At 39.3% G+C, this 26,937-nt stretch overlaps 1 protein-coding gene across 1 annotated transcript in view; it reads left to right on the top strand.

Moving 5' to 3' along the window:
• The first annotated feature begins 20,728 nt into the window (after nucleotides 1-20,728).
• The window catches only part of LOC137255443 (uncharacterized), a 51,697-nt gene continuing 45,488 nt past the window's right edge, over nucleotides 20,729-26,937 (top strand). Inside the window, exon 1 of the mRNA XM_067792883.1 lies at nucleotides 20,729-20,902. Coding sequence (XP_067648984.1) covers nucleotides 20,729-20,902 — 174 coding nt within the window. The remainder of the gene's footprint in view (nucleotides 20,903-26,937) is intronic.

Here is a 26,937-nt window from a genome sequence, read left to right as displayed (position 1 = left end):
GCACTGATCTACGCATTGGGGAAACGATGACATGTGTCAACAAAGTTAGCTAGTCTGACCACCCGATCCCGTTAGTCGTCTCTTACGACAAGCATGGGCTGCTGAAGATCAGTTCTAACCCAGCCTTCACGGGTTATGGTCAGAAAGGCCACGGACACAACAGGACAAGTCAGCAAAATGCAACACCCTACATTAATATTTATGACAACTTAGAGGACAGGCTGATAACATTTCCATTCAGTGGGTAACATCTGCAAAATGGACAAGCAACATCAAGAGTGGTGGTAGCCATACAACCATAGAAACAGAAGTAATAAAATTCATAGAAACAGCACTGACACCATTCATAAAGAACAACACTCATATATCATTCATGGAAACAGTAGCTACACAATTCTTATCGGCAAAACTGTGACAAGTTCAGGATTTTATGAACATTTGCATGGACCTTGAAGATCCAGGCCATGGGTACTGAGTATTTTCATTACTCAACGGTTTTCTAATCCATAACGCGTGAATACTTATTCCTGGCCTTGACACTTGTCTCTGTCGAGAATCACTGTTTTCCAGATCTAATCTGAACGCCTGTTGGTTTGATCTCTCACTGGCTTCCCTCTCGCTTGCGGCATTCTTCCTAGTCAACAAAATGTTCTCGTCTGTAATCTAACTACCTTGTAATATTTAAGTTCACAAAGATGCATTAACTTCTGTTTGTTTGCTTGTTTTTCTTTGCCATTTTGACAGATTAATACATGAATATTCTAATGTTGTCTTCTCATGTACCACCATTGGAGGTGTTTCAAGAGATACACTGAACTGTGCAATATTCCAGAAACATCACGAAGGTAAACACCAGACCTGGAGATTCACGCATCGTACATATGTGGTGAATCGTTGAACCAGGTTCTTCGGGGTGACGAATGCTTTCACCACAATGCTACCCCTTTGTTGTAAATGCACCTGCGGCATTAGCAGCTCAGTGAGTGTGGTCACGGTTGACTGAGGCACCTTCACCAGTGAATGCAAATCTGTGAAGTACGTGGATAAAAAAGGACCAGGCTCATTATGTAGCCATGATGAAAGGTTGCTTATGGGTTTATTCTGTCTGGTCGAGACTCGATGATTCAGTGATTGCTGCCTGCGACGCCATAAAACAGCAAGCAGGTTGTGGTGAATGTGTGTAGCACGCTACATAAACCCGGAGTGCTGGGTCGAATATTGAAGCACTAGGCACGTTTTCTTCTCTTTTCGCTCCCTAGCTTTAACGAACTGCGCCACTCCTCGAAGGCATTTCAGATTTTGAATCCCGACAGGTACCTATTTTCAAATTGAATCAAATTGTTCGCAGTTACAAAAACATCATTATGAATGATGGAGATGAATGACTGCGAGGTTTATAATGCAGTTGCTGACGCCGAAGCTGTCCATGACGCTGTCAAGAAAACACATAACTTAAACCTAAACCTGCTATAATGATTTCTCTCTATCAACATATCTCAGTTTTCTGACAAACTGATTGTGATAAATTGTGTTCCTCATTGCTATTAATGCTTCCTTTATTAACTAGAGATGGACGTGTTCAAACTGATTAACAAGTATATGTAAATGCATCGTGAACTGACAGCTCTAACTGTCAGGTGATTTAACATCAATAGGCTCCTAAAATAATATAGCTGTACATTGGGTGCTTCAGGAAGTTGTGCACAAAGTTGATGCCTTTGGAGTCATGAACATCATAGGTGAATATGATAGGTCGGCACCACAATCTTCCACATGAATGTCTGACAAGTGAGTGAGTGAGTGAGTTTGGGTGTAGCCCGCGTTTAGCACTATGCCATAAATATCAAAGCGGGGAACACCACAAAGATGGAAGAGACAACGAAAAGAAGCAGAAAAAGAAGGAAAAGTAGTAGACAGAAGCCAAAGGTTTAATAAAAACTGAATAAGATGAAGGAAGGAAAAAGGAAATGTAAGGATAGTACAGATGGAGAAAAATCTGAAAACGAATATAAGGAAAAGACAACACGAACAGCGCAGAAGCTTGGTGACTTGGCTAGAGATACTGTTTGTTTCTAATGGATCATGCCAAATGATGTTTAACGTGCATCTTAGAGCTTTTGGTGTCTCTCGTCTCAGCACCGCTAAAATATTAAAAGGCCATAAGAGAATTCTAACCCGCCAATATTCCGTTTTCACATCTTCACTGTGAACGTTTGTATAAATCATCAGGTATCATTGCGACACATATTGCTAACTAAATCATGGCAAAATAAGAATTGACAGGAAAGTATTGTTTGAAACAAATAACATAGTATCTCACAATTAGTGGTGGATATCTGTATAAAATGCGTCACAATCATGTTTATGGGTTCCATTAGCAAACAATAATTAAGAAACAAAACAAACTGCAAATTCCAGGCCAGCTTTTCTCGAAACATTCGTAGCCTTACGAGCTTCTTAAGCCCATTCTCAGTACACTGGCTGCGATCAAAGTTACGAATCCTTAAAGCTACGAACGTTTCGAGAATAAGAGCCTGATTTTAACTCGTTACTATGTTCATTCTAATTTCCGAACATGCTTGTTTGGATGTTAATGAGTGAGTGAGTGAGTTTAGTTTTATGCCGCACTCAGCAATATTCCAGCTATATGGTGGCGGTCTGTAAATAATCGAGTCTGGACCAGACAATCCAGTGAACAACAGCATGAGCATCGATCTGCGAAATTGGGAACCGATGACATGCGTCACCCGATCCCGTTAGTCGCCTCTTACGACAAGCACAGTCGCCTTTTATGGCAGGATGTTAATGACGATTGAAGAAAACGAGATGTATTGGCTTTTCCCCTGAAATGTATGGTTACAAATAAACTACTTGACTGTAGCTCTCAGTTTCATGATCAAGTAAAACAACACTTTTTAAACGCTTGGGAAATCCATCTTGTACAAAGTTCTTTAAAATACTATTCGTTCTTAGGATAATTAGTCATTGAACCGCTCTTACGTGGTTCATCTTACTGTGTTAAAATGAAGCATACGACTATTCTGTCCAGCGTTTGTACAGAAATTAAACATATGCCATAGCTTTTCAATTGTCAGTATGGGTTTACACTCAAGCTCCTGGTTGCCAACAAATCGTGATCATGATCTAGTGTCTTTGCAATACTATTGTCCCACAAACAACCCCGTAGAAATACTCTTTAGTGTACAACCTCCCTGGGAAAAAAAACAAAAGATCACTAACGTCTACATCTCATTTATTTCCTGCATCCTGTGTCGATCAAGTCAATGATGTTGCTTTAGGTGGCCAGCGGTTATCTTCGACTGGCGTGCCTACCGCTATTTGCTTCCAAAGAAGTCAAAACTGGGACAGAAAAAGGTGCACGTTCTCAGAAGTAGATTGATACGTGGAGTGATACAAGCAGAAAGAGTGATTGGGTTTGAAGAAAAGGGCACGGACCATTCAATTGTTGTGCGATTAATGACCCTGTGAGCGGAAAAACGGAACTACCTTTTCTACTGGAAAGCAGACGAACAGTTTCAGATAAATTGTGTTTCTTTTACAGGCTGGTTTCAGCATTCGCTCAGTATTGAACAGCAACCGTCGATGACGTCAGTAAAGTTTCTTTAAACATAAGAAATGCTGGAAACTTCAACAAGGATTGCTGATAGATGAACGAAAAGAAAATTTCCTCAGCAAGCATGCTGTCTTAGGTCGATTCTGTTACACGGCGAAGATAATTGCAAACAAGTACAGTTGAGAACTCTTTTCTTTATTTGGATTGTACAAAATGAGCATATATGAACTGCTATGGACATTACTTTTGCCACATACGACGCCGTAAATGTAGTTATGATAATATAAGATCGTCTCCTAAAAACTACGCAATGGATAAGAACCTATTGTGAAAACCTTACACAATGCATACTGACAAACTCTACATGCACATGCCATCAGCAACGGAGCAAAAATCTTCTATGAGCCAGATGAAATTTGACTACCAAACAGAGGGACAAACAGTCACTATGATTTATTTATGAGATCTCGTGATGGACGTCTGCCATGCTCAGCTATACTGTATTTGTGTATACATTGTCCCCAATTTTTATAATATAATCATGCTGAACCCTCACAAATTAGATATAAAATGTGAAATTAAATGCTGAACATATTTCGCATACATGTATATGCCTAATGCTTAAAATTTGTAGCTGTAGCCTAGTTGTTGTAGACGGATGGATTCAAGACAATGTCTTATTTCTCTCTCTCTCTCTCTCTCTCTCTCTCTCTCTCTCTCTGTGTGTGTGTGTGTGTGTGCATGCGGCGAACGTGTGTCTATCTGACTGGATGGGAAATTTCGTTTTTCGGCTTGGTTTAGAAACGCGGTGGACTGCGCTCGTTGCCATTTTAAAAAAGCTGTACACATGACTCTGGACAGGCGGATTTTGCTGTCTTCACAAACTTGTCTGTATTGAAGGGGTGTGACCAAATAATACCTTTTTTCAAGTGCAATAGCACAATATCTTAATGACGTATTTTTAATGCAAACAGATTAAAAATAGTCAACTTAGGAAAGGCCAGCAAGTCCTTACTTAATGCACGTGAAAAAACCCCCAATAAAACTTAAAGCAAAACAAATCAAGAAAGAGTAAATAAGGCTATGCAAAATAACATTATGAGAACCTGAACGATCAACGATCGCATCAAGAGTATCATGCATAAATACGAACACACATTGTGAACCACGCCATAATGTTGGAATGATTGCTTCAAATACTTGTAAGTATGTATTTCCTATTTTCAGAATAGATTTCTTATTTTTATATAACTTTATAAGAAACAATGCTATTTTGTTGAAACAAGAAAATCTCCCCTCTCACAAGATCCTTTATAGATACATATTCTTTTAATCTTTGACACACAACGTTTCGGGGTCATTTCAGATCCCTTCATCAGGTGAACTAAAAGACATCGTGAATTATATAGTTCAGGTTGAAATACCATGACATCTTGTTGGAGTTCATTAATATACATCAATATAGATCGTTAAACGCATAAGATGTCATATAGGCAATCAGTGTTTGATATCATAGGCAACAATGCATGTACTTAAGTCATGATTCTCTGTACCATGCCAGGTTACACAATACAACCTCACGATCAGGATACATCTACTCTCGCTAACACAAGGACACTTTAGGGTCAACTCTGAATCATAGCCTCATTTACAACTACTAATTTACAAATATCCCTAACTATTTGTGTCAAGTATATAACATGTTACAACCTTGAAAGCAATTGAATCAAGTGGGTGAGCATGAAAGGACCAAACACACTTCGATCCATTGGTATTGTAAATGGAAATCGTTACAATTTTACTAGAAAAAAGCTGAAATGATGACTGTATGTATATAGTTCGGATTGACGTATCATATATATACACACATGGTGGTATGTATAAGAACATACAGATGATCATGACACGCCATTTGGTCAAGGGATGTAGTTTGAAAGCACCAAAGACATTTCGTTTCATCAATATTGTATATGGAAATGTACTGCAATTTTACTTGAAATAATTACGATTGTACTAACGGGGTACCGCTGTTTATCTTTCTTCATTGTGCAAATCGTCATCATAGATAGTACGGATGCTCAGCATGACTCATGTAAGTGACTATGTCCCAATATACTCCAATACACTGATCACAAGTTCAGCTCATGTCGATACATTGGAACCTCTTCAAAGTGGAGCTTTGAGATTGAAAATTTGTCCAGTGCGTCGATATAACTAAGGTCAAAATGAACCAAGATCTCTCTACCATCACGTTTTTAACGGGAAGATAGCAAGATTTCCACACCAGTGCGGTTCACTGTATTCATTCAGCGCCAATCCCTCTACTGATGATTTCACTTGCAGTTTTTTCATTTGCTTATCTTGTGTCTCATATCAATATCATCTACATGCAGACACCGCCCGAGTCCGTCCACAATATCATCACTACAAAGAAGATAGTGTAGTTTATGATGCTGGCCACCACCCGAAGATGTCTTTGAAAAGAAGCATGATTTATATTAAAGACTCTCACGTAATGTCACTCTCTGGATGATTCCAGAGGAAATATTTATGTTTCTTTTCAAAGATGGCTTTGGCACAAACGACATATTTTTATGTTCCTTTGAGTGTTGCTTTCTTTCAAGCTCACAAGAAAACCTGAGTCATCATTAAAAAGTGATCTGTTCAGAAGGCATGGCTCAATTTTGACAGAATGACAAAGTGCCGTGGTGATTGTTTGAACGAAATGGGACGTAGCAAGTTCCACGTTGTACAGTACTAGTTCGATATTCACCATGTGTTTTCTGTTTGAATTGTTGTCAGCTGAATTCGTGGTATCTGCAATTGAAATTGTCTTGGGGTGTAGAAGAGGCGTTAAAAGGTTTTCCTGTGAGCATAACACGGTGACTATAGCTGTAATTGAAGATGCAAACGAGGCCCTCAAATCTGTCGACATAGCTTCAAAGGGATGGGGCACATTTACCGAGCTCTACAATGCCTGTTTAAAGCTTAGCTAGTGATATGAGTGGTCAAGCAAAGTAGCGTTGCTATAGAATGAAGAATTGCCATAGATAAGAGAAAAAAAGGCAAAGGATTAGATCAATGTTTGTTGCAAACACTATCTCTGCAGCTTTAGGACTATTTCCCTAATCTCAGAATTACCAACAATCATAGCAAAGACCACTTCAACATAACTCCAGATATTTAGCCCGATTTTTTGCCTTCGTGTGTCATGTTCTGACTGGTTTTAGAGGATGGACGGATTTGTTATCAAAGATAACAGGGAACTTCAAAGGAAACTAGTGTTAGAAGCATGTCATATTATGACAGAGTAGATGCATTATTACACGCTACCACAAACCCTCGTTGAAGTATTCATGTGTTGGAACACAAAGCCATCTTCCATCAATTAATTAATATTGGCCAGGATTTCAATCCACGTTCATTATCCCTCTGACAGGACATCAAACAAGTGAAGATTGTTGTTGATGTTACGCTTGTGTGGTAATTATCGAGGACTGTGTTGCGCAATTGTCATTGAGTTTACGTCGGAATGAATCTGCACTCAGTAGTGTCCATTACAGGATTTCGCCGTACATTAGCATTGCTAACTATGATGGAAGCTGGCAGTGGATCCTTCAGTGGATCTCTACAACTAACCAGGAAGCGTAGGAGCGCCAGTAAAAGAGTAATCATCAACAGGAAACTGTACTAACTTCTACCTTGTGATATCTTTTTGTGATGTATGGACGTCCTCCCATATGTGCACGTGTGAGGTGACAGAGTGGGGTGTTTTGCAATCCCCATCTCTTCCTACTCACATTACTCCAAACATCGAGGTCGTTGAGTTTACGAATCTCGTATTCTACGATGTTAATCACATTGACAATAACCAGATTCAAGATAAACTTCGGGCCGAGTATAAATCTCGTTTAAAGAAAATCTGGAGTTCAGAGCTAAATGCTCGAAACAAAGTCAAAGCTACCAATACCTTTGCTGTGCCAGTCCTCTCCTATTCCTTTGGAGTAGTTGATTGGACAAAACAAGACATCCAGAATCTTGACCGCATGACCAGAAGGATCATGTCTGATAACAGAGCATACCACCCTCGTTCCTCTCTTAATCGTTTATATATGCCAATCAATTCTGGAGGTCGGGGTTTGATTAATGTGGAAGCTCTTCATGACAGAATTTTATTGTGTACTTTTGCACATATTTATTTATCGCGTGATCCTCTGGTGATGCACGTCAAGACTCATGATGAAAGCAAGGAATTCCACAGCTATTTTAAGCGTGCCAGGGTTGTTGGACACAATCTGAAATTTGAAATTGATTTTGTTGATGGCGATGTACTGCTGGACGGTACAGTGATGGGAGTAAACCAGGTGAAGTCCTTCACCAAGTCTGCCCAGAGTCGGTCTTTTGTGGAGAAGCTGTCTGAGAAACCATTGCATCGAGTGTACATGCAGTGTGTGGAACAGAACAGCAATCCAAGCGACTCCTTCGCCTGGATGAAGTCGGCTGGTTTTAAATGTGAAACTGAGGGCTTCCTTTTTGCTGCTCAGGACCAGTCACTTCCCACTCGCAATCGCCAGAATGTTATTCTTAAAGAAAATATCAATATGAAATGTCGTCTTTGCAATCAATTTACAGAGACTGTCCAACACCTTGTCAGTGGATGCCCTTCCTTGGCACAAACAGCATATCTTAAAAGACATGATGGCATGGCTCGCTGCTTTTATTATCGTCTCCGCCATGCCTGTGGCTTTGACTCTGAGGTCCATCCATGGTACGACCCTGAACATGTCCAGGGCGTCCTGGAAAATGCCAACTACAAACTTCTCTGGAATAGGCCAATATACAGCCTGAGACGAATTCCAGCCAACAAACCTGATCTTGTCCTTTTTGATAAAGCCAATGAAATTATTTATATCATTGAATTTTCTGTCCCTTTTGACAGCAATGTGATTGGCAAGATTCAGGAAAAGCATGATAAATATGCGGATCTCGCCTTTGAAATGTCTCAATTGCATCCCAAGTACACTGTCGTCAGGCTCCCCATTGTTCTCGGTGCCCTTGGTTTGGTACCTCCTGATCTCTTGGCGCAGATGAGGAGAGTGCCCGGGTTCTCCACCGGGAGCACAGCCCTTCTGACAATCTGGGTAATGCAGAAGGCTGCAGTGTTGGGGAGCCTTCATATTCTCCGAAAAGTTCTTGGTGGGTTCGACTAGGCAGTGTTTCTTGGGAGAAGTCCCATTCGCTGTCTTGGCTGCGTGTAGAGGGGGCGAGGGCCCTGAGCTGATGATGAGCTTGACCAGTCTGACTGTGCCAGGATCACCCGAACCCTCTCTGCTGCATTTCAATTTTTAATCTGTAAAAAATAATAATGGATTAGACTGGCTCAGGCTTGATAACATAGATAATTGCATGTCAACGTAACGTTGTTCATGATATCAAACACTGCTACAAAGTGAAGTGTCACTTTATATCGTGTGAAACTGCAAACCAGGGGCACCAGAAACACACCTATTCCACTGCAGTGCACGGATGCAATTTATTGACAAAGTTAGAAAACTGAATTGCCCTAATTTCAATTACATGGTGTTTAAACACCTTTTCCTAATTAGCATTTTGCGAAAAAATGTTACTCGGAATTATATATTTTTATGTTCCGGAACTCCTCGGTCCTTAAAACATTGAAACGTCTTGTAAATAATATCCCAGTCTTCGATGTTTTGGTAAAAACGCATTTGAATCACAATGTAAATATGGTTGGTGCCAAAATCAATGTGGTATCTACATCACACATGCGGTCGGGCACTCCTAACAAGGTAGAAGGTAGTCGTGTATACTCTTTCAACACCACCATCACATGGCACTTTCTGACTGTTATTATAGGCGTCAAGACTAGCGAAGCATGTTTGTTAACGACCCAGCTTCAGGTGACAAATGTTGTCACACAAACACATTGAGCCCACATTAACGGTTGTGAAATAACGATCGTAGTGCGTTTAAAGTGCGCGTTTTGTAATTCCATTAAGTAAAAGTAAGTTGTGTCTAGAAATGAAATTAGAGTCTGCTTCTTGTTATGTCTTGACTTAGTTTTGACATTCCATTGAGAAGGTACACGTTTTTGTCACAGTCTATAATGTAAAGAACGTTTATGCACTGTAAATTTTGGACATTTTGTAACTTTCAAAAATTGTGAAACGCAACTCAAGATATGAACCAAGCTAAAGAAGATCTTAAGTACTGTGAGCACCCAGTTTCGAGCATGCTTATGCAGCTGAAAGTGTTTGGTGGTTCCCATCAGGAAATGGTGTGCACTCAAATAAAGATGAGAAAGATCTCTCACATCAAAATACAATGTATGCTACTGGTTGTTTAAAACAACAATATTTATTTACGTGTGTGACCGATATGTAGTGGAAGAATGACCAAGGCATTTTGCAAAACAACGGTTTGTTTTATATGCTCGCTAAGCAGCAGTTTGACAATCCAAACTCATTTAACGTATCTGAATCAGCCCTTTCTAAATGGCCAGATTGTTGCAAGATTCTGACAACTTGATGAGTCCTTCTAATTTCCAAAATAATGAGACATGTTACCGTCTATTAATATTTGAAGGATAACAATAGATGAGTCTGTCTTTATGCCGCTTTTGGCAATATCTTGGAGGGGGCATCAGAGTGAGTAAGTAAGTTTAGTGTTACGCCACTTTTAGCAATATTCCAGCAAAATCACGGAAGGGGGACACGAGAAAAGGGCTAGACACATTGTACCCATCTAAAGAATGGAACCTGGGTCTTCTGTGTTATGCTTTAACCAATGTGGTACCTAAGTAAAACCTGAAAATATGAGAGGGCGGTAGAGAGGAGAGGAAACATGAAGAGGAAAAGGGAACATGAAGTGTACAGAATCCTATTTGGAATATATATATATAAAAATAGAAAATATCATCTGAATCATATGAAATGATGGTAGGTTGGTTAAAGCATTGCAACTGTGGGCGGTGTTCGATTTTCACATTGCCACAAAGCAAGGTTTTGCCATACCTCGTCCTAGTCTCACTGGAATAATAAAAGGCATATAACTGAAATCACTATAATAAACGAGTTCCATCCCTCCACATTTCCAGTTTTCACATCTTTATGGTGAACGCTTGTAACACCCATTTGATTTCATTGTGACTGCTATAAATATGTTTTGTTAAACGTAACATGAAAAACTAAGTACAGATAGTTGACATTGATTTGAAACAATAAACAAAGTATCTTCCCATAATTGGTAGATATTTGTATAAAATATGTCAAAATCATGTTTATGAGCACCATTAAGAAAAACGAAATTTCAACCTCCAGATTTTAATCCCATTTCTATGTTCAGTCTCTTCACGTTCATTGCCATTTCCAAACGTGCTTATTTGAATGGGAATGACGATTGAAGAAAACGAGTTGAAATAATTTTTTCCTGACGAATTTATTGCCACGGATAAAATACTTTGATTGTAGCTTCCAATTTCTTGATCACGTAAAAACAACACTTTTTAAACTCTTGGAAGATCCATCTTGAAGGAAGTTCTTTAGAATTCTATTTGAGAATGTTCCGGGGATAATTATTCATTGAAACGCATTTCATCTAACTGTGTAAAAATGAAGCACACGACTATTCTGTCCAGAGTTTGAATGTTAATGTTGGTGCGCTTGTACAGTAATTAAACATATACCATGGCTTTTCAATTGTCAGTATGGGTTTAGGCTAAAGCTCCTGGTCGCCAACAAATCGTGATCATGATCTAGTGTCTTTGCAATACTATTGTTCCACAAACAACCCCGTAGAAATACTTTTGTGTGTACAAGGACAAACGATCACAAACGTCTACATCTCGACTCTGGAGCGTTTATTTCCTGCACGTCGTGTCGAATAAGTCAATGATGGTGCTTCAGGGGGGCAAGCGGTTATCTTCGACTGGCGTGCTTACCACGATTTGCTTCCAAAAAGTCAAAACTGGGACAGAGAGAAGTTGCCATTTTCAGAAGTAGATTGATATGCAGAGTGATACAAGCTGAAACAGTGATTGGATTTGAAGAAAAGAGCACTAGTTGTGCCCTGTGAGCTACAACCGGAGCTTCCTTCTCTACTGGAAAGCAGACGAACTGTTTAGATAAATTGTGGATCTCACCGGCTTGTTTCAGCATTTGCTCAGTAATAGACCGGCTACACATTTTAGCATTGTATTCAGACAAGTGAGGTTTAAACGTTAACCTTGATAAAACTAATATTGTTGTATTTAGGAGGGGAGGTAGACTTAAAGGTACAGATGCACGGTACTTTAAAGGTAATAACTTGAAAATAGTCAATAGCTATAAGTATCTTGGTTTTCTGTTCACCTGCAATGTTAGCTGCGGCAAGTCATTATCAGATCACTCCTTGCGTGGCAAAAAAGCATTAATGGAATCAAATGGCAAACTTACAAAAATTGGTTCGTTATCACCGGTTATCTTTATGAAAATATTTGATAGTCAAACACAATCAATACTATTATATGCTTCGGAAATGTGGGGTTATAAAAATGTGAATGTATTGAGAAAATATATCTTTCTGCTTGTAAATTATACTTAAGCGTTGGATCTGAGAAATCTAACGCAGTGGTGTATGGTGAATGTGGCCGTTTTCCCATTTTTGTAAACGCAGCTTAACGTTGTCTAAACTGCTGGATTAAAATAACAACTATGCACAAAGATCGAATCCCAGGAAAGCCTATGAAATGTTACTTAATCTTGATAACTTAGGTTATGAGACATGGGCTTCAAATATACGGTATTTGCTGTTTTCTTATGGATTTGGATTTGTTTGGCTTTTACAAACTGTTGAAAATCGTGTGAGTTTTATCAAAACATTTAAAACGCGTTTAGTGGATATTTTAAACAAAACTGGAGATCTGATCTTGATAACAGTACGCGTTATGTTTTGTAAAGAGAATTCAAAACCCTATTAAACCCTGAAAAATACTTATTTGAAATTGCAGATTACAAATTACGTGAATATTTAGTTAGATTTAGAGCTGAATTATTAAGGTTAAAATTTAATGAAGGACGACGGTATAAAATGAACATAAATCTGAGAACATATATCCTATCTGTTCGGGAGGCCTATAGGACGAATACCATTTTACTATCATTGTCCAAGATATGATGATTTACGTCGTAAATACTTACCCAGTGACCTCCTTTGCGAACATGTCTAACTTTAAGAATCTACTTTTGACAGATAACGTACATAGTTTGAAAATGCTCTATCTATATATATTGCACTCTTATGAACGCAGATGTAAGTTATTTCAAGATTGATTATATTAAACACCACATCACATATTTGTATTATATCATACGCTTATAGATTTTACCCTTAGTAACCCACATTGTAAGCTCATAGTATGTGTATATATGTATGTGCGTGGGCGTGTATACATATATGTAGTTTGTGTTGTATGTTGAAACCGTATGTATATGGGTCCGATAGCCTTTGTGCAGAAATAAAGTTTGATTGATTGATTGAACTGTCAGTGACGTCAGTAAAGTTTCCTTAAACATAAGAAAAGCTGGAAAATTCAACAAGAATTGCAGATAGCTGATTGAAACGAAAATTTCATTTCATACAGCTGAAAACTTTCCTCATTTGGATTGTACAAAACGAGTATAGATGAACTGATAAGAACATTAATGTCAGCCTCGTATGACGCCGTGAATATTGCTATAATGAGAAAGATCTGCCCTTGAATGGACACAATAGAGATGGACCTTTCGTAAATATCTTACATAATGCATGCTGATAAACGCTACTTTCACATTTCATTAGCAATAGATTCAGAACACTGTGTATGAAATATGTCTGTGTGGGTGCAGGCATGAGAACGACTGTCTATCTAACTGAATGTGTATTTTCCTGTTTTGGTCATAGTGATAAAAATGCGGTGGTCTGTACTCATTGTCTCGATGTAAGATATGAAACACAGTTCTGGGGTATAACTACTAACCCACCAGCATTTCTTACTGAAAATAGACAGACACACGCAACGTTTTAATAACCTTTTCCCCGAAAAAATACACTCAGTTATGCTGGCTGGGACAACTTGAGAATGGCCACCGAGTCCTACCTTGACACACAGAAAGAAGCAAGATGCACAGACATTTTATATCATTGGAAAGATCTTGAGGAGACGAACCCACAAAGTGAATTAAGGTGTTCATAAACAGACAAATTGGCCCTGAAAATGCATTTTCGCAGAAGTGTCTGGACGACAAATGCTAGCCACCACCCGAAGATGTTTTTGAAAACAAGCATGATTTATATTAAAGACTCTCACGTAATGTCACTCTCTGGATGATTCCAGAGGAAATATTTATGTTTCTTTTCAAAGATGGCTTTGGCACAAACGACATATTTTTATGTTCCTTTGAGTGTTGCTTTCTTTCAAGCTCACAAGAAAACCTGAGTCATCATTAAAAAGTGATCTGTTCAGAAGGCATGGCTCAATTTTGACAGAATGACAAAGTGCCGTGGTGATTGTTTGAACGAAATGGGACGTAGCAAGTTCCACGTTGTACAGTACTAGTTCGATATTCACCATGTGTTTTCTGTTTGAAGTGTTGTCAGCTGAGTTCGTGGAATCTGCAATTGAAATTGTCTTGGGGTGTAGAAGAGGCGTTAAAAGGTTTTCCTGTGAGCATAACACGGTGACTATAGTTGTAATTGAAGATGCTAACGAGGCCCTCAAATCTGTCGACATAGCTTCAAAGGGATGGGGCACATTTTCCGAGTTGTACAATGCCTGTTAAAAGCTTAGCTAGTGATATGAGTGGTCAAGCAAAGTAGCGTTGCTATAGAATGAAGAATTGCCACAGATAGGAGGAAAAAAGGCAAAGGATTAGATCAATGTTTGTTGCAAACACTATCTCTGCAGCTTTAGGACTATTTGCCTAATCACAGAATTACCAACCATCATAGCAAAGACCACTTCAGTATAACTCCAGATATTTAGCCCGATTTTTTGCCTTCGTGTGTTATGTTCTGACTGGTTTCAGAGCATCGACAGATTTGTTATGAAAGATAGCAACGCACTTCAAAGGAAACTAGTGTTAGAAGCATGTCATATTATGACAGAGTAGATGCATTATTACACGCTACCACAAACCCTCGTTGAAGTATTCATGTGTTGGAACACAAAGCCATCTTCCATCAATTAATTAATATTGGCCAGGATTTCAAATCCACGTTCATTATCCCTCTGACAGGACATCAAACAAGTGAAGATTATTGTTGATATTAGGCTTATGTGGTAATTGTAGACGACTCTGTTGCGCAATTGTCATTGAGTTTATGTCTGAATGAAACTGCACCCAGTAGAGTCCGATACGGAATGTCGCCGAGCATTGGCCATTGACGATGGGATCTTGCATTGGATCTGTGCCGATTTGCCTATGCGCTGTAATAGAATAAACGCAAACTGGGAACTGTATTAACTTCTATCTTATGTGTTTGTGTGATGAGTATGTATGGGCGTCCGCCCATATGTGTATATGTGAGGTGACAGTGTGGAGTGTTTTACATCTTGGTTTTGATCGCTATCTACTTCCAGATACACATCACTCCAATAGTCGGTGTCGTTGAATTAAAGGATCTCCCATTCTGCGATAATAAGAATATTAACAACAAAAGTAATAATGGATTGGATGGTCTGACTCGATGACATGGATAATTGCATGTCAACGTGACGTTGTTCATAAGATCGATCACTGGTTCTGACTGATTCTGCAAGTGAAGTGTCACTGAATATCGTGTCAAACAGCAAACAACGTTTACCGGAACCATTTCTACACCAGCACAGTGCACGGATGTATTTATTGACAAAGTTATAACACTGAATCTCGTTACTTTCAGTTGCATGGTATTTGAACACGATACTTTTTATAAAGTAATGTTCCGAAATTTGTAAATTTGCAGTTTTGCATGTGTTTGCATGTGTTTGTATATATTCATTAAAATTGCAATGCAAATATGAACAGTGCAAAAATATATTCTTATGTGGTATCAATCAATATAATAGATACGTCTCTTCTGACAAGATGAAAGGTAGTCGTGTGTGCACTCTCAACACTACAATCACACGTCGCTTTCGCACTGTTATCATAGGCGTCAAGACATCCGGAGCATGTTTGTTAACGACCCAGCTTTAGGTGACAAATATTGTCACACAAACACATTGAGCCCGTATTAATGGTTGTGAAGTAAATGCGTGTTGTGTAATTCCGCCAAGTAAGATTGAGTTGCACTTGAGAAATTAATTTAAGGCTTGCTTCACGTTATAGCTTGACTGAGAAAATCATTTTCTCTTACTGTCTCCTACACAGTTAGTGTGTAGTGTGTGAGTAAGTTTAGGTTTTATGCCGCGGCCAATATCAGGGAGGGGAAACCAGAAAAGGGCTTCACAATTTGTATTGACATGAGGAATCGAACCCGGGTCTTCACGGGACACGCGAATAGATGGAAACATATTACAACCAACAGTAAACTATAATAAGAGATGCCAATAGCTCAAAGATGTTCCGTGTGTTGTAGACGTCGTATTTCAAACAAATACTATAATAACTCAAAACTGCAAGATATGCAGAAAAAAACCATATTTGACAGAATTATAGTCCACAGAAGGAAATCGCCCCTTCTTGAATTATAGGAAGGGAATTTCAAGTAAAACCTCGGATTGTGCGCTCGGATTTACAGGAACGGTCCCTACAACCATCATGCCTTTTAATCACAGTCGAAACCTTAGAGAATGTCTTATCATTCACAAACAGTAGCTCCTCATGCCCTTTCAGCATTATTCTAATGGTTCTCTCCAGAGATAATTCTCTACAGACGGACATGTGACGGACATGACGTGACGTCCAAGTGCGGAAAATGATAGAAACGTCAAATGCCATTGGATGTTTATGTATATGGATTCCACAGTGCACTCTCTTAGGTGGTATTGTTCGGCGTTCCTGCCTGGAATACATTATAGCACTGGCTCTGAATATCAGATTTCGTCATGATGCAAATGTCTAGACAACTCAAGGTCCGTGGTTCGATTCCGTCTACATCACATAAAGGACATTGCGAGATTTTAATTGTAACCTGGCACTCTCCGTTGAGCAGCTGAACAGGGACTGGCTGGAACAAGGTGTTTTAAATTGCATCATAGTACCTCGTTCATTTATTAGTTCATTGCACTCATCAATATTCCAGCTATATGGCTGTACATAATCGAGCTTTGACAAGATCCTGTGATCAGCATCATGAGCATCAATGACATGTACCAACCAAGTCAGCAAGCCTGACCACTCGATCCCGTCACTCGCTTCCAACAACAAGCATGCTTTACTAAAGACCACTTCTGACATGGTTCTTAACAAGTCGTGTGTCTGAATGATGTGTCCATATTAATCTACAACATGGTATCTTGGCTGAACATTATTCAAGAGTAAATGAACGTTATGACTGGTGTACAGCAACCTAGGGCTGGCCAAAGAGGTTGTCCGACTCGCTAACTTGCGGCATGCGTGTCATCATGTCAGTGTGTAGATTAGTGCTCATGATGACAATCACTGGATTATCAGGTCCAGATTTGATTGAATATTTGAGGCCGACATCAAAACAAAAAATAATAATGATAATAAAAATATAAAAAAAAAACGAAAAAAAACCCAAAAACGATAAGAGCAGGAAAAAATTAAAAATTGTTTAAGACAGTACAAGCAAGCAATAACAAAGACTCAATACCAACGCAAAGCCCAAGTGACGTATGTACATTTTTCACCCAGTGGTCACAATGACAAGTACATTGTATAATTGCCGTGACACTGATACCTGCATAACCCAATGATGAACTACGATATGACAGTTCATTATGCCATAACTCGAGACCTATCAAGGACCACCCACTTATGGTGTGCATCTCAGCCGGAATCTCCAAAGCTCACCATTGTTGCCAAATCACAAAGCCGCGCTTCCATCAGCGACGAATGACATTTCTTATCTTGTTTGCAATCTGATGCATATTGATGGCTGTCACTTGCCGGATATCTATTATTCACATCATTCTGTTTATTGATGATGAGTATTGTATCTGTGCAACTGTCTGAAATATAACCGATGATTAATTGCTTTTCAACAATACCCATATTGGTATCAAATATTGTCGGTCATAAATATATTGACTCGTTAGGGTAATGACGTTCAGGAAGTAAAGTTAATATGTGACGAAGACACATGATACCCCCACTGGAGCAAGGAGACTAAAGCCTTATGTAAAATGCACAGCCTAAATGGTGTCCTGTCTATGTTGCCCGTATATTAGCTTAAGTAATACGGCTTGGGACAAAGCCACCGTGTATTGTATGCACTCGGGAATAATGTCAGTATTGAGTTTCTGAGCTGATCTTGGAAGGGACATAACAGCGTCCTCGTTAGGATCATGAGCATTACATGTGTACGGACTCACCTGTGTGTTAATGTCGAGGTGCCATTCATCACTACAAAACAGGATACGGACGCGTCTGCTGAATAAATCATTCCCCACAAAGAAAACGTATTTCTATCTCTGCAGCTCTTTGTGTGGAGTGTTCTGGTGTCTAATTTTCATCCTGTTTTGATTTTTTTCTTTTCACAAGAAACGTGGATCTGATTAACATTAATGTGTGCAAATCGAATTAGACCCGGATCAGAATTGGTCTTCAGGAAACCTTACCTGCTCTTCCGGGCGACAAGCAGGATCAAGCTCACATGTCTGGTTGAAATGGCATCCCACATTGCGAGTGATGCTCATGACATCAATCACTTGCCTTGAGATCTAGACTCGATAACATCATATAGCTGGATCTTTGCTATGTAGGTCGTGAAACTAGAAAACAAACATTCATGATTGAAGACGTAATTCAGGCGAAGTAACACACTGGAAAAGTCGTAACTCATCGGCGCACCAAATTCTGTCCGCCAATGCATCGGAGTTATCTCCTCAAGGCATAACAGAACATAGCATTTGGGTTTATGAGCTCACGACTCAGGGATAAAATGGCCAATGGTGCCAGATGTGTTCGATTTTAAATTGTATTTACTTTGATTGTGAACCGAATCGTTTCTCCGAGGGTAGCTGAGAACAATGGGCAAATGCGTGTAATAGGATACCCGATTTTGGAATAGCCTTTATTGCAAGAGAACGGCCCTTGGTAACTATAGGACAAGGCGTTATTGCTTTTTTCGAATCCCTCGTGCTCCGTTTCGACAACGGACTGCAAACAATTCCCCTCACACAGCAACATTTTGTGTGTATAACTTATTGCTTCATTGAGTCAAACACTATTGCCCTCAATGGTGGCAAAGGAGCCAAAGGTTTTCCAACTCTGAGTGACGTTTCTTCTTGATCGTCTTGTCCAGTATTTTATACCCCAGATAAACGAGAAAGTAGGTTACTTTCAATTACCGAATTTGTTCTAGAAAGATTCGGTGCCCATGACCGGGCCCGAGAGACATATCTAAACACGAGCTCATGAAAGGAGGAGACAGTGTCTAAGAGTCTGCCGTGTATGGCATCCAAATGAACAATGGTTGTGTAAAGTATTTGAAATACTGAATTAGGTTGTTTTATGCGCCTGATTATGTTTCAAAGTGGTATTTGCACACACTTGTACCTTTAAACAAGTATCTGTTTCAGATGTTTGAATGATGGGTAGCGAAGATAAATACTGAAACGTCGATGAATGTTCTACAGAAGCTATTAAGAAATAAATTATTAATTTACCGAAATCCCAGGGGGACAAGAGGAAACTTGGTCTTTTGCTCCGTCGGTATGACTGATTGTGTGTTATCGTCACCGGCAATGTTCTATGTCGATCATGATATCAGTCATGTGATTACCTGGCTAAACCTCATTATTGATAGTCAGTGATAAAGGTAGTGGGAATGTTGTTGAAAATAAACTTGAACGCAATGATTAAAATACGATCTTAGTTTGTGTCACTCTCAGAGTTGCCATATTTGTTTTCAGAACACAAGCATAACCACCAAAATTCATATACATAGATATGCCATAAAAACGCGTTGAACTAGCATGACTGGATATGATTGGTCGCCCATGGTGTTACCGAACAAGACAAATAGTGGTGACAGAACCATCTCCTAAGCATCTCCATACACATTTGTATAGCGCCGATATCCAGTTCGCCAGTTCAACTGCTCCAGGACGCTTTGTTCATTGGATATCCAACACAACGGCACGTCGTATTTTCAATATCAACTCACTGGGGTTGTGACACCGCTGAAAGAGTCTGCACACAGTCGACTCCAAGTTTGTTTTTTTACACCTGGTCACAGGTGGGCTCGATCCCGCCTCAGACAGATGTCCATTATTGCACACAATGTAAGCTTCCCAAGACATTTGAAATAGTGATCCAGCTCTGTCTGATTTGTGACAAAAGCACCAAGGACAAAAAATGAAATCCAGCCGTCAATCCGAATGCAACTCTCAGCTTGTAAACTTTATACAATGTTGATTCGGCTCACTTAAAAGTGTCGTTTAGACGACAATTCCCTTGCTGGAACTGGAATTAAAGGAATAAAAATGTCAGCTGTATTGAATTTATTCCCTATTTTCATGATGACAATACGGTTTCAGAAGTTTTTGTGGATGAGCTACATAAAAATTAATGCAAGATATTTAAAAGTGGAAGCCGAATTAAGCTCTGTAATACGTGATGAACTCGAGGCTGCTGTGGAGGAATAGCTCATTCCAGGGTTATAGGGGCCGTGTCAGCAGTTCACACGATATTTGTGAAACAAACGACATCACGAAGTAGACACTGAAACGTACTTACACATAAACGTGATCCCTTGTGACAAGTTTGAAACGGAACCTTGCGGTGATGTTGAACGGGTTGGTTGGCTTCTAAGTCTGAGATGAGACAGCAGTGGTGATGATAGATAATGATGAATATAGATGGTTATGACGACAGATGATAACAGATAATAATGTCCATACATGATGATGACGACAGATGGTGATATTGATGATGAAAGCTAATTAAGATGACGATAATGATGATATTTAATGATTTACACAGATGGTGAAGACCTTAAATGGTGATGACGACAAATGATATCTGTATAAGTGATGATGATGGCGATATACATGGGTGTTCCTGGTTGAGAATATACACAAATGATGATGATAATGATGATGATGATGATGTTGATGAATCAGATGATGATGATGAGGAGGAGGAGGACGATGACGATGGCGATGGCGACGGCGACGGCGTCGGCGACGACGACGATAATACATATTGATATTCCTGGTTGAGAATGTACAAGGATGATGATGATGATGATAATGATGATGATGATGATGACGACGATGATGATGAGGAGGAGGAGGACGATGACGACGGCGACGGCGACGGCGACGGCGACGACGACGACGATAATACATATTGATCTTCCTGGTTGAGAATGTACAAGGATGATGATGATGATCCAGACCACCTGTGCAAAAGTAGTTACTGTATGTCCAAAGTCTAGCCATATCACACCTGTGCTTCAGGGACCCGTGAAGGTCCCGGGGTGGAATAGGCCTTCAGCAACCCATGCTTGCCATAAAAGGCGACTCAGCTTGTCGTAAGAGGCGACTAACGGGATCGGGTGGTCAGGCTCGCTGACTTGGTTGACGCGTGTCATCGGTTCCCAATTGCGCAGATCGATGCTCATGTTGTTGATCACTGGATTGTCTGGTCCAGACTCGATTATTTACAGACCGCCGCCATATAGCTGTAATATTGCTGAGTGCGGCGTAAAACTAAACTCACTCACTCACTCACTGTGCTTCAGGGATTGCACTGGCTACATGCCCGGCGATACTTACTTTTAAAGGCTTCGCTACATGTTGAAGTGTCTCAAGTTGACAATTTACCAATTTACAGGATTAACGTGGACGCTCTTTAATTAATTCACATATAACAACATAACTTAAGTCATTTATACATTTTCACGACAATTCTTCATTAGGCATTTGATTGAATTCGACATTAAATTGTCATTATCCATGGTAAATCACTTTTCTGTCAGTCTGTCTTCGAGTTTAAGACAGTTTGAGAAGTCCAGACTCGTGGCGAAGTTGGTAGAGCCCCGTTAAATAATGAGAACCCATATCAACATGTTCAATACGATCAAATTACCCCATGTATTATACCAATATATTAGTCATAATTATGAACAACATTCTACGGCACACGTTTATTGGACACAATCGAGATCGGTTTATCTGAAAAAATTGTAAATCAAACGGCATATTCTGTAAAGTCTCTAGTTTGAAAAACAAAGCGAATTCTAACAGATCAGTTTATTCAAAAATGGCAAAAAGGTAAACGTTACAGCTCTAAGGGAATTTATCATCAATATTTATTTTTTAAAAATGGCTTCTGAAAAATATTTTTTATTTCCAAAATCTACTGTACCATATATATCCATATTTTGAAATTTAAAACCTCAAATCTAAGCCTTCCGATCGAAACCGGCAGATGGCAGAACAGACCGAGTGAAGAAAGAATATGTACACTATTTTACTGTAATTTAGTTGACGAATTCCATTATCTTTTTAAATGTTTATCACTTAATGCCTACAAAAAGTCATTAATCCCTCCCAAAATGTCACAACGGGGCCAATTAATCAACACTTATCAAGGTCATGTCGCCTGTCAATTTTAAAATGTTTAACCAACCTATGGTAGTTGATGAGAACAAAGAAGATGAAGTTGAAGCATAAAGTTCTAAAGAGGCGAATATTATAACTATAATTGTTTTGAAAAGAATTCTCAATACTCCCTACATGGATTATACTTTCCGACCCCTTATCTTTAGTTTTGGCGGTACTCCCCTAACTAGCTCTCAAGGGAAAATCGAAATATACATTTTCGCCTTCTCGGAACATTTTAGAAATAAATCTTAGCCCTCTTTGTACGACATCGTCTCAAATGAACTTAGCCCTCTTTGTACGACATCGTCTCAAATGAACTTAGCCCTCTTTGTACGACATCGTCTCAAATGAACTTAGCCCTCTTTGTACGACATCGTCTCAAATGAACTTAGCCCTCTTTGTACGACATCGTCTCAAATGAACTTAGCCCTCTTTGTACGACATCGTCTCAAATGAACTTAGCCCTCTTTGTACGACATCGTCTCAAATGAACTTAGCCCTCTTTGTACGACATCGTCTCAAATGAACTTACTTTAATCCTGAGGTGTGTGACACTGAATGTACCTTATGAATGGACTATTTGTTATTATTTATGTACACAGATGTTGTAAAGACACACGATAATGAATTACGTACAAGACGTATGATAATGTATCATGTATATTATCATGAACATAGATGAATGTACGTAGATGATGACGATGGATTATGATGTAATTAGATGTAGATTATGATGACGATCGATCGTGATGTACATATATGATGGCGATCGATCGTGATGTACATAGATGATGACGATAGATCGTGATGTACATAGATGATGGCGATAGATCGTGATGTACACAGATGATGGCGATAGATCGTGATGTACATAGATGATGGCGATAGATCGTGATGTGCATAGATGATGGCGATAGATCGTGATGTACATAGATGATGGCGATAGATCGTGATGTACATAGATGATGGCGATCGATCGTGATGTACATAGATGATGACGATAGATCGTGATGTACATAGATGATGGCGATAGATCGTGATGTACATAGATGATGGCGATAGATCGTGATGTACATAGATGATGACGATAGATCGTGATGTACATAGATGATGGCGGTAGATCGTGATGTACATAGATGATGACGATAGATCGTGATGTACATAGATGATGGCGATAGATCGTGATGTACATAGATGATGGCGATAGATCGTGATGTACATAGATGATGGCGGTAGATCGTGATGTACATAGATGATGGCGATGGATTATGATGTACATAGATGATGACGAATCGATCGTGATGTACATAGATGATGGCGGTAGATCGTGATGTACATAGATGATGGCGATCGATCGTGATGTACATAGATGATGACGATCGATCGTGATGTACATAGATGATGACGATAGATCGTGATGTACATAGATGATGGCGGTAGATCGTGATGTACATAGATGATGGCGATAGATCGTGATGTACATAGATGATGACGATAGATCGTGATGTACATAGATGATGACGATAGATCGTGATGTACATAGATGATGACGATAGATCGTGATGTACATAGATGATGACGATAGATCGTGATGTACATAGATGATGGCGATAGATCGTGATGTACATAGATGATGGCGATAGATCGTGATGTACATAGATGATGGCGATAGATCGTGATGTACATAGATGATGGCGATAGATCGTGATGTACATAGATGATGACGATCGATCGTGATGTACATAGATGATGGCGATGGATTATGATGTAATTAGATGTAGATTATGATGACGATCGATCGTGATGTACATAGATGATGGCGATCGATCGTGATGTACATAGATGATGGCGATCGATCGTGATGTAATTAGATGTAGATTATGATGACGATCGATCGTGATGTACGATTGATTATGATGTACTTAAGTTTTGACGAGGACGAGGACAATCTACCGTCCTAGCGGTTTGTAAATATGAATCTCTCTACTCTATGCTAAATACGATCGCAATAGTCGCCTCGGCACATTGCTTTGAATCAAATCAACACTGCGATATAACTGATATAGCTGAAATATCTTGACTGTATCCACCAATAAAAACGAAGTCCGTATCACGCTTTCCCAATAAGTTACATATTGCACATATACACATACATGCACATATATACACATTTGACCTCATGTGAAGAATATATACCTTTATTAGTGACACGAGGTAATACTGAACTAATGCATTCTGAACGGCTCTATTGGTGACAGCTGTAAGAAGTTAAACTAGTGTGTGATTAACATTAGTGTCAGCAGGTGGTATTGAACTAATTAATGCATGAAGTTTTCCAGTCCCCTAGACGTATCAGGATTTACATATTCACATAAATATTATTTAGACGACAATTCTCTTGTTTTTACTGGAACTGAAGAAATAGAAGAAATATATCATGCTTTTACATTCCTTTTAGTCTTGGTGACAAAAGTTTTGGGACATTTTTAGTTGGTGAGTTATATGAGAGTTGATACAGCAGGGTTTAAATGTCATTTTTTGACATTTTTGTACAGCAAAAAGCACGTGACATTTAGGCTCATCATCGTCAATTGTTTCGAAAGTTGGAAGATAAAGATTTAATTGAGTCTACCATGTGCAATGAAGTGCCACACCAGTCTCATTTATGGTTTTGTTCTTGAGTGAATTTGTGCGATAGTTGCTAAGCTGAACAATCAAACTGGCATGGTAGAACGTGATCCTTTTCTAAGACTGCGAAAGTTCAAGTAAGTCCTTTGAAGTGTTGATAATCCACTTGGTATTAATTCCCTCTGTCAGAAATACTGCATTTGTTTTATACAGGGACTCCTAGAGATCCTGTTAAGGATTAAATTAATCTCTAAGATAAATAATCGTGGTCTATGCGATGGACCCAAATGTATGTGCCTTTACTGGGATGAATATGGATCTTTGGAATTGAGTCAATAGGAAACGTCTTGAGATTTTTGAGTCAAGCCAGCGACTGATGCACGACTTTAGCAGATGTCTTGCCTAGTTAATATACTGGCTTTAGAAACCACCCACACTGTGTGTTGTGTCAGTCTGACCGACTGATTTACTATTAATCAGTGACAGTGCCAGGTGTTACAGAAACATCACCACAGAATAAACAACATAGCCTCTAGGATCATCACAAGAAGCAATCGCATCGCATAAAACCTGTGCCCAAATCCCTCCACTGGCTCCCAATGAAGCAATGAATTATTGTCCAGACTGAATTATTTCCAACATAACCTTGAATGACACCATTTCACCAACCACAATATGTTAAGGGTAAGCAGCCCGCAAGATCACTGAGATCAGTACATACAGATATATGTTCCAATCACCAAGACATGCAAGGGTGATAGAGCTTTCTCTGGTATTAGTCTTGTTTTATGGAACACTTTCCTCTATGCCTGAGTTCTGCAGTTACCCTAAAACCATACCTCGTTCAAGACACTTACTATTTCTTATTAATCTTTGGGACATGTGACAAGTCACCAAAACATCACATTTGCCCTGATGCGCAATGTTCGAAAAAAGAAATTACTCGCTGTTGCAGAGTATGCAGTGATGGAGACGATATTCTCATTCATTCTTGAAAGGTCCCTTTAAGAAATGTTGCGATTCATCCACCAAGAGTAACGCTGCATCTGACATGAACCTCTGCATTTATCCACATCAAGTGGTATTTAGACGTAGACCACTGGATTCCCAGTGTAAGGAAAGCTTTTCATGAATACCGTCAAACTTGAACATGTCACATTTTTTCATAGCTACTTTACATTTTCCAGCATCATAAACATAGCTTTTCAGTGCAATAGAGTCTTGACTCTCTTTTAATACAGATTCCTGTCTTCAGGATGTACCGGGGCAAAACTGACTATGCAGTCAGAACCTATAATAGTCGTTCTGAAACCTGAATCGTTGTCATTATTTATCCATCTCAGTCAGCACCATACCTGGATACCCTAAAAGTGATAAGTACACAAAACATAAATAACACACATGGTCCTAAAACCACTGTACCCAACATAATCTGATTTTATGTCGTAGTGACATTTTATGATCGATCATACAATTTTCAGTTTGAATGTCCATCAATTTTGAAAATACCTCGAGGCTCGTTAAAGATATGAAATGAATATGACATGACAGGTGACAACAGTATTTGTTAATATTCCGTAGAAAGTGTGTCAACTATATGATTTAACCACCATGTGGTCACGTTACGACTTGAAAATCTAATCAAAAAAGGAGTTTAGCGTAATGGATATGCTGCAGATTCTAGATTGGAACAGTCAAAAACTATCTTGCTTATTTATACCAAGTGCCGTCACACAGCTGAATAAATACACCTCGCTTGATATAACTAGGTGGCAACTCTAATCTGCCATCACATTTTATTGACATCAGATCTCATTTCATTCTTTTGAGAGACAAGGGCGAGAAGGCCAACTTCCGGTTGACGTCAAGTCATCAAAGATGGCGGCTGGTTTGAGAAGACTTCCACGCGAATCTGTCCAAAGAGTTTGTTGTAGTGTTTGATCCGGGCTATGTTTGAGCAAGGCTCCCCGTCTGA

Source organism: Haliotis asinina, chromosome 11 (assembly GCF_037392515.1).
Source record: "Haliotis asinina isolate JCU_RB_2024 chromosome 11, JCU_Hal_asi_v2, whole genome shotgun sequence".
In the NCBI taxonomy this organism is placed as follows: Eukaryota; Metazoa; Mollusca; class Gastropoda; order Lepetellida; family Haliotidae; genus Haliotis; species Haliotis asinina.
Note: the sequence above shows the minus strand (reverse complement) of the source record. Positions and strands in the feature narration are given on the sequence as shown.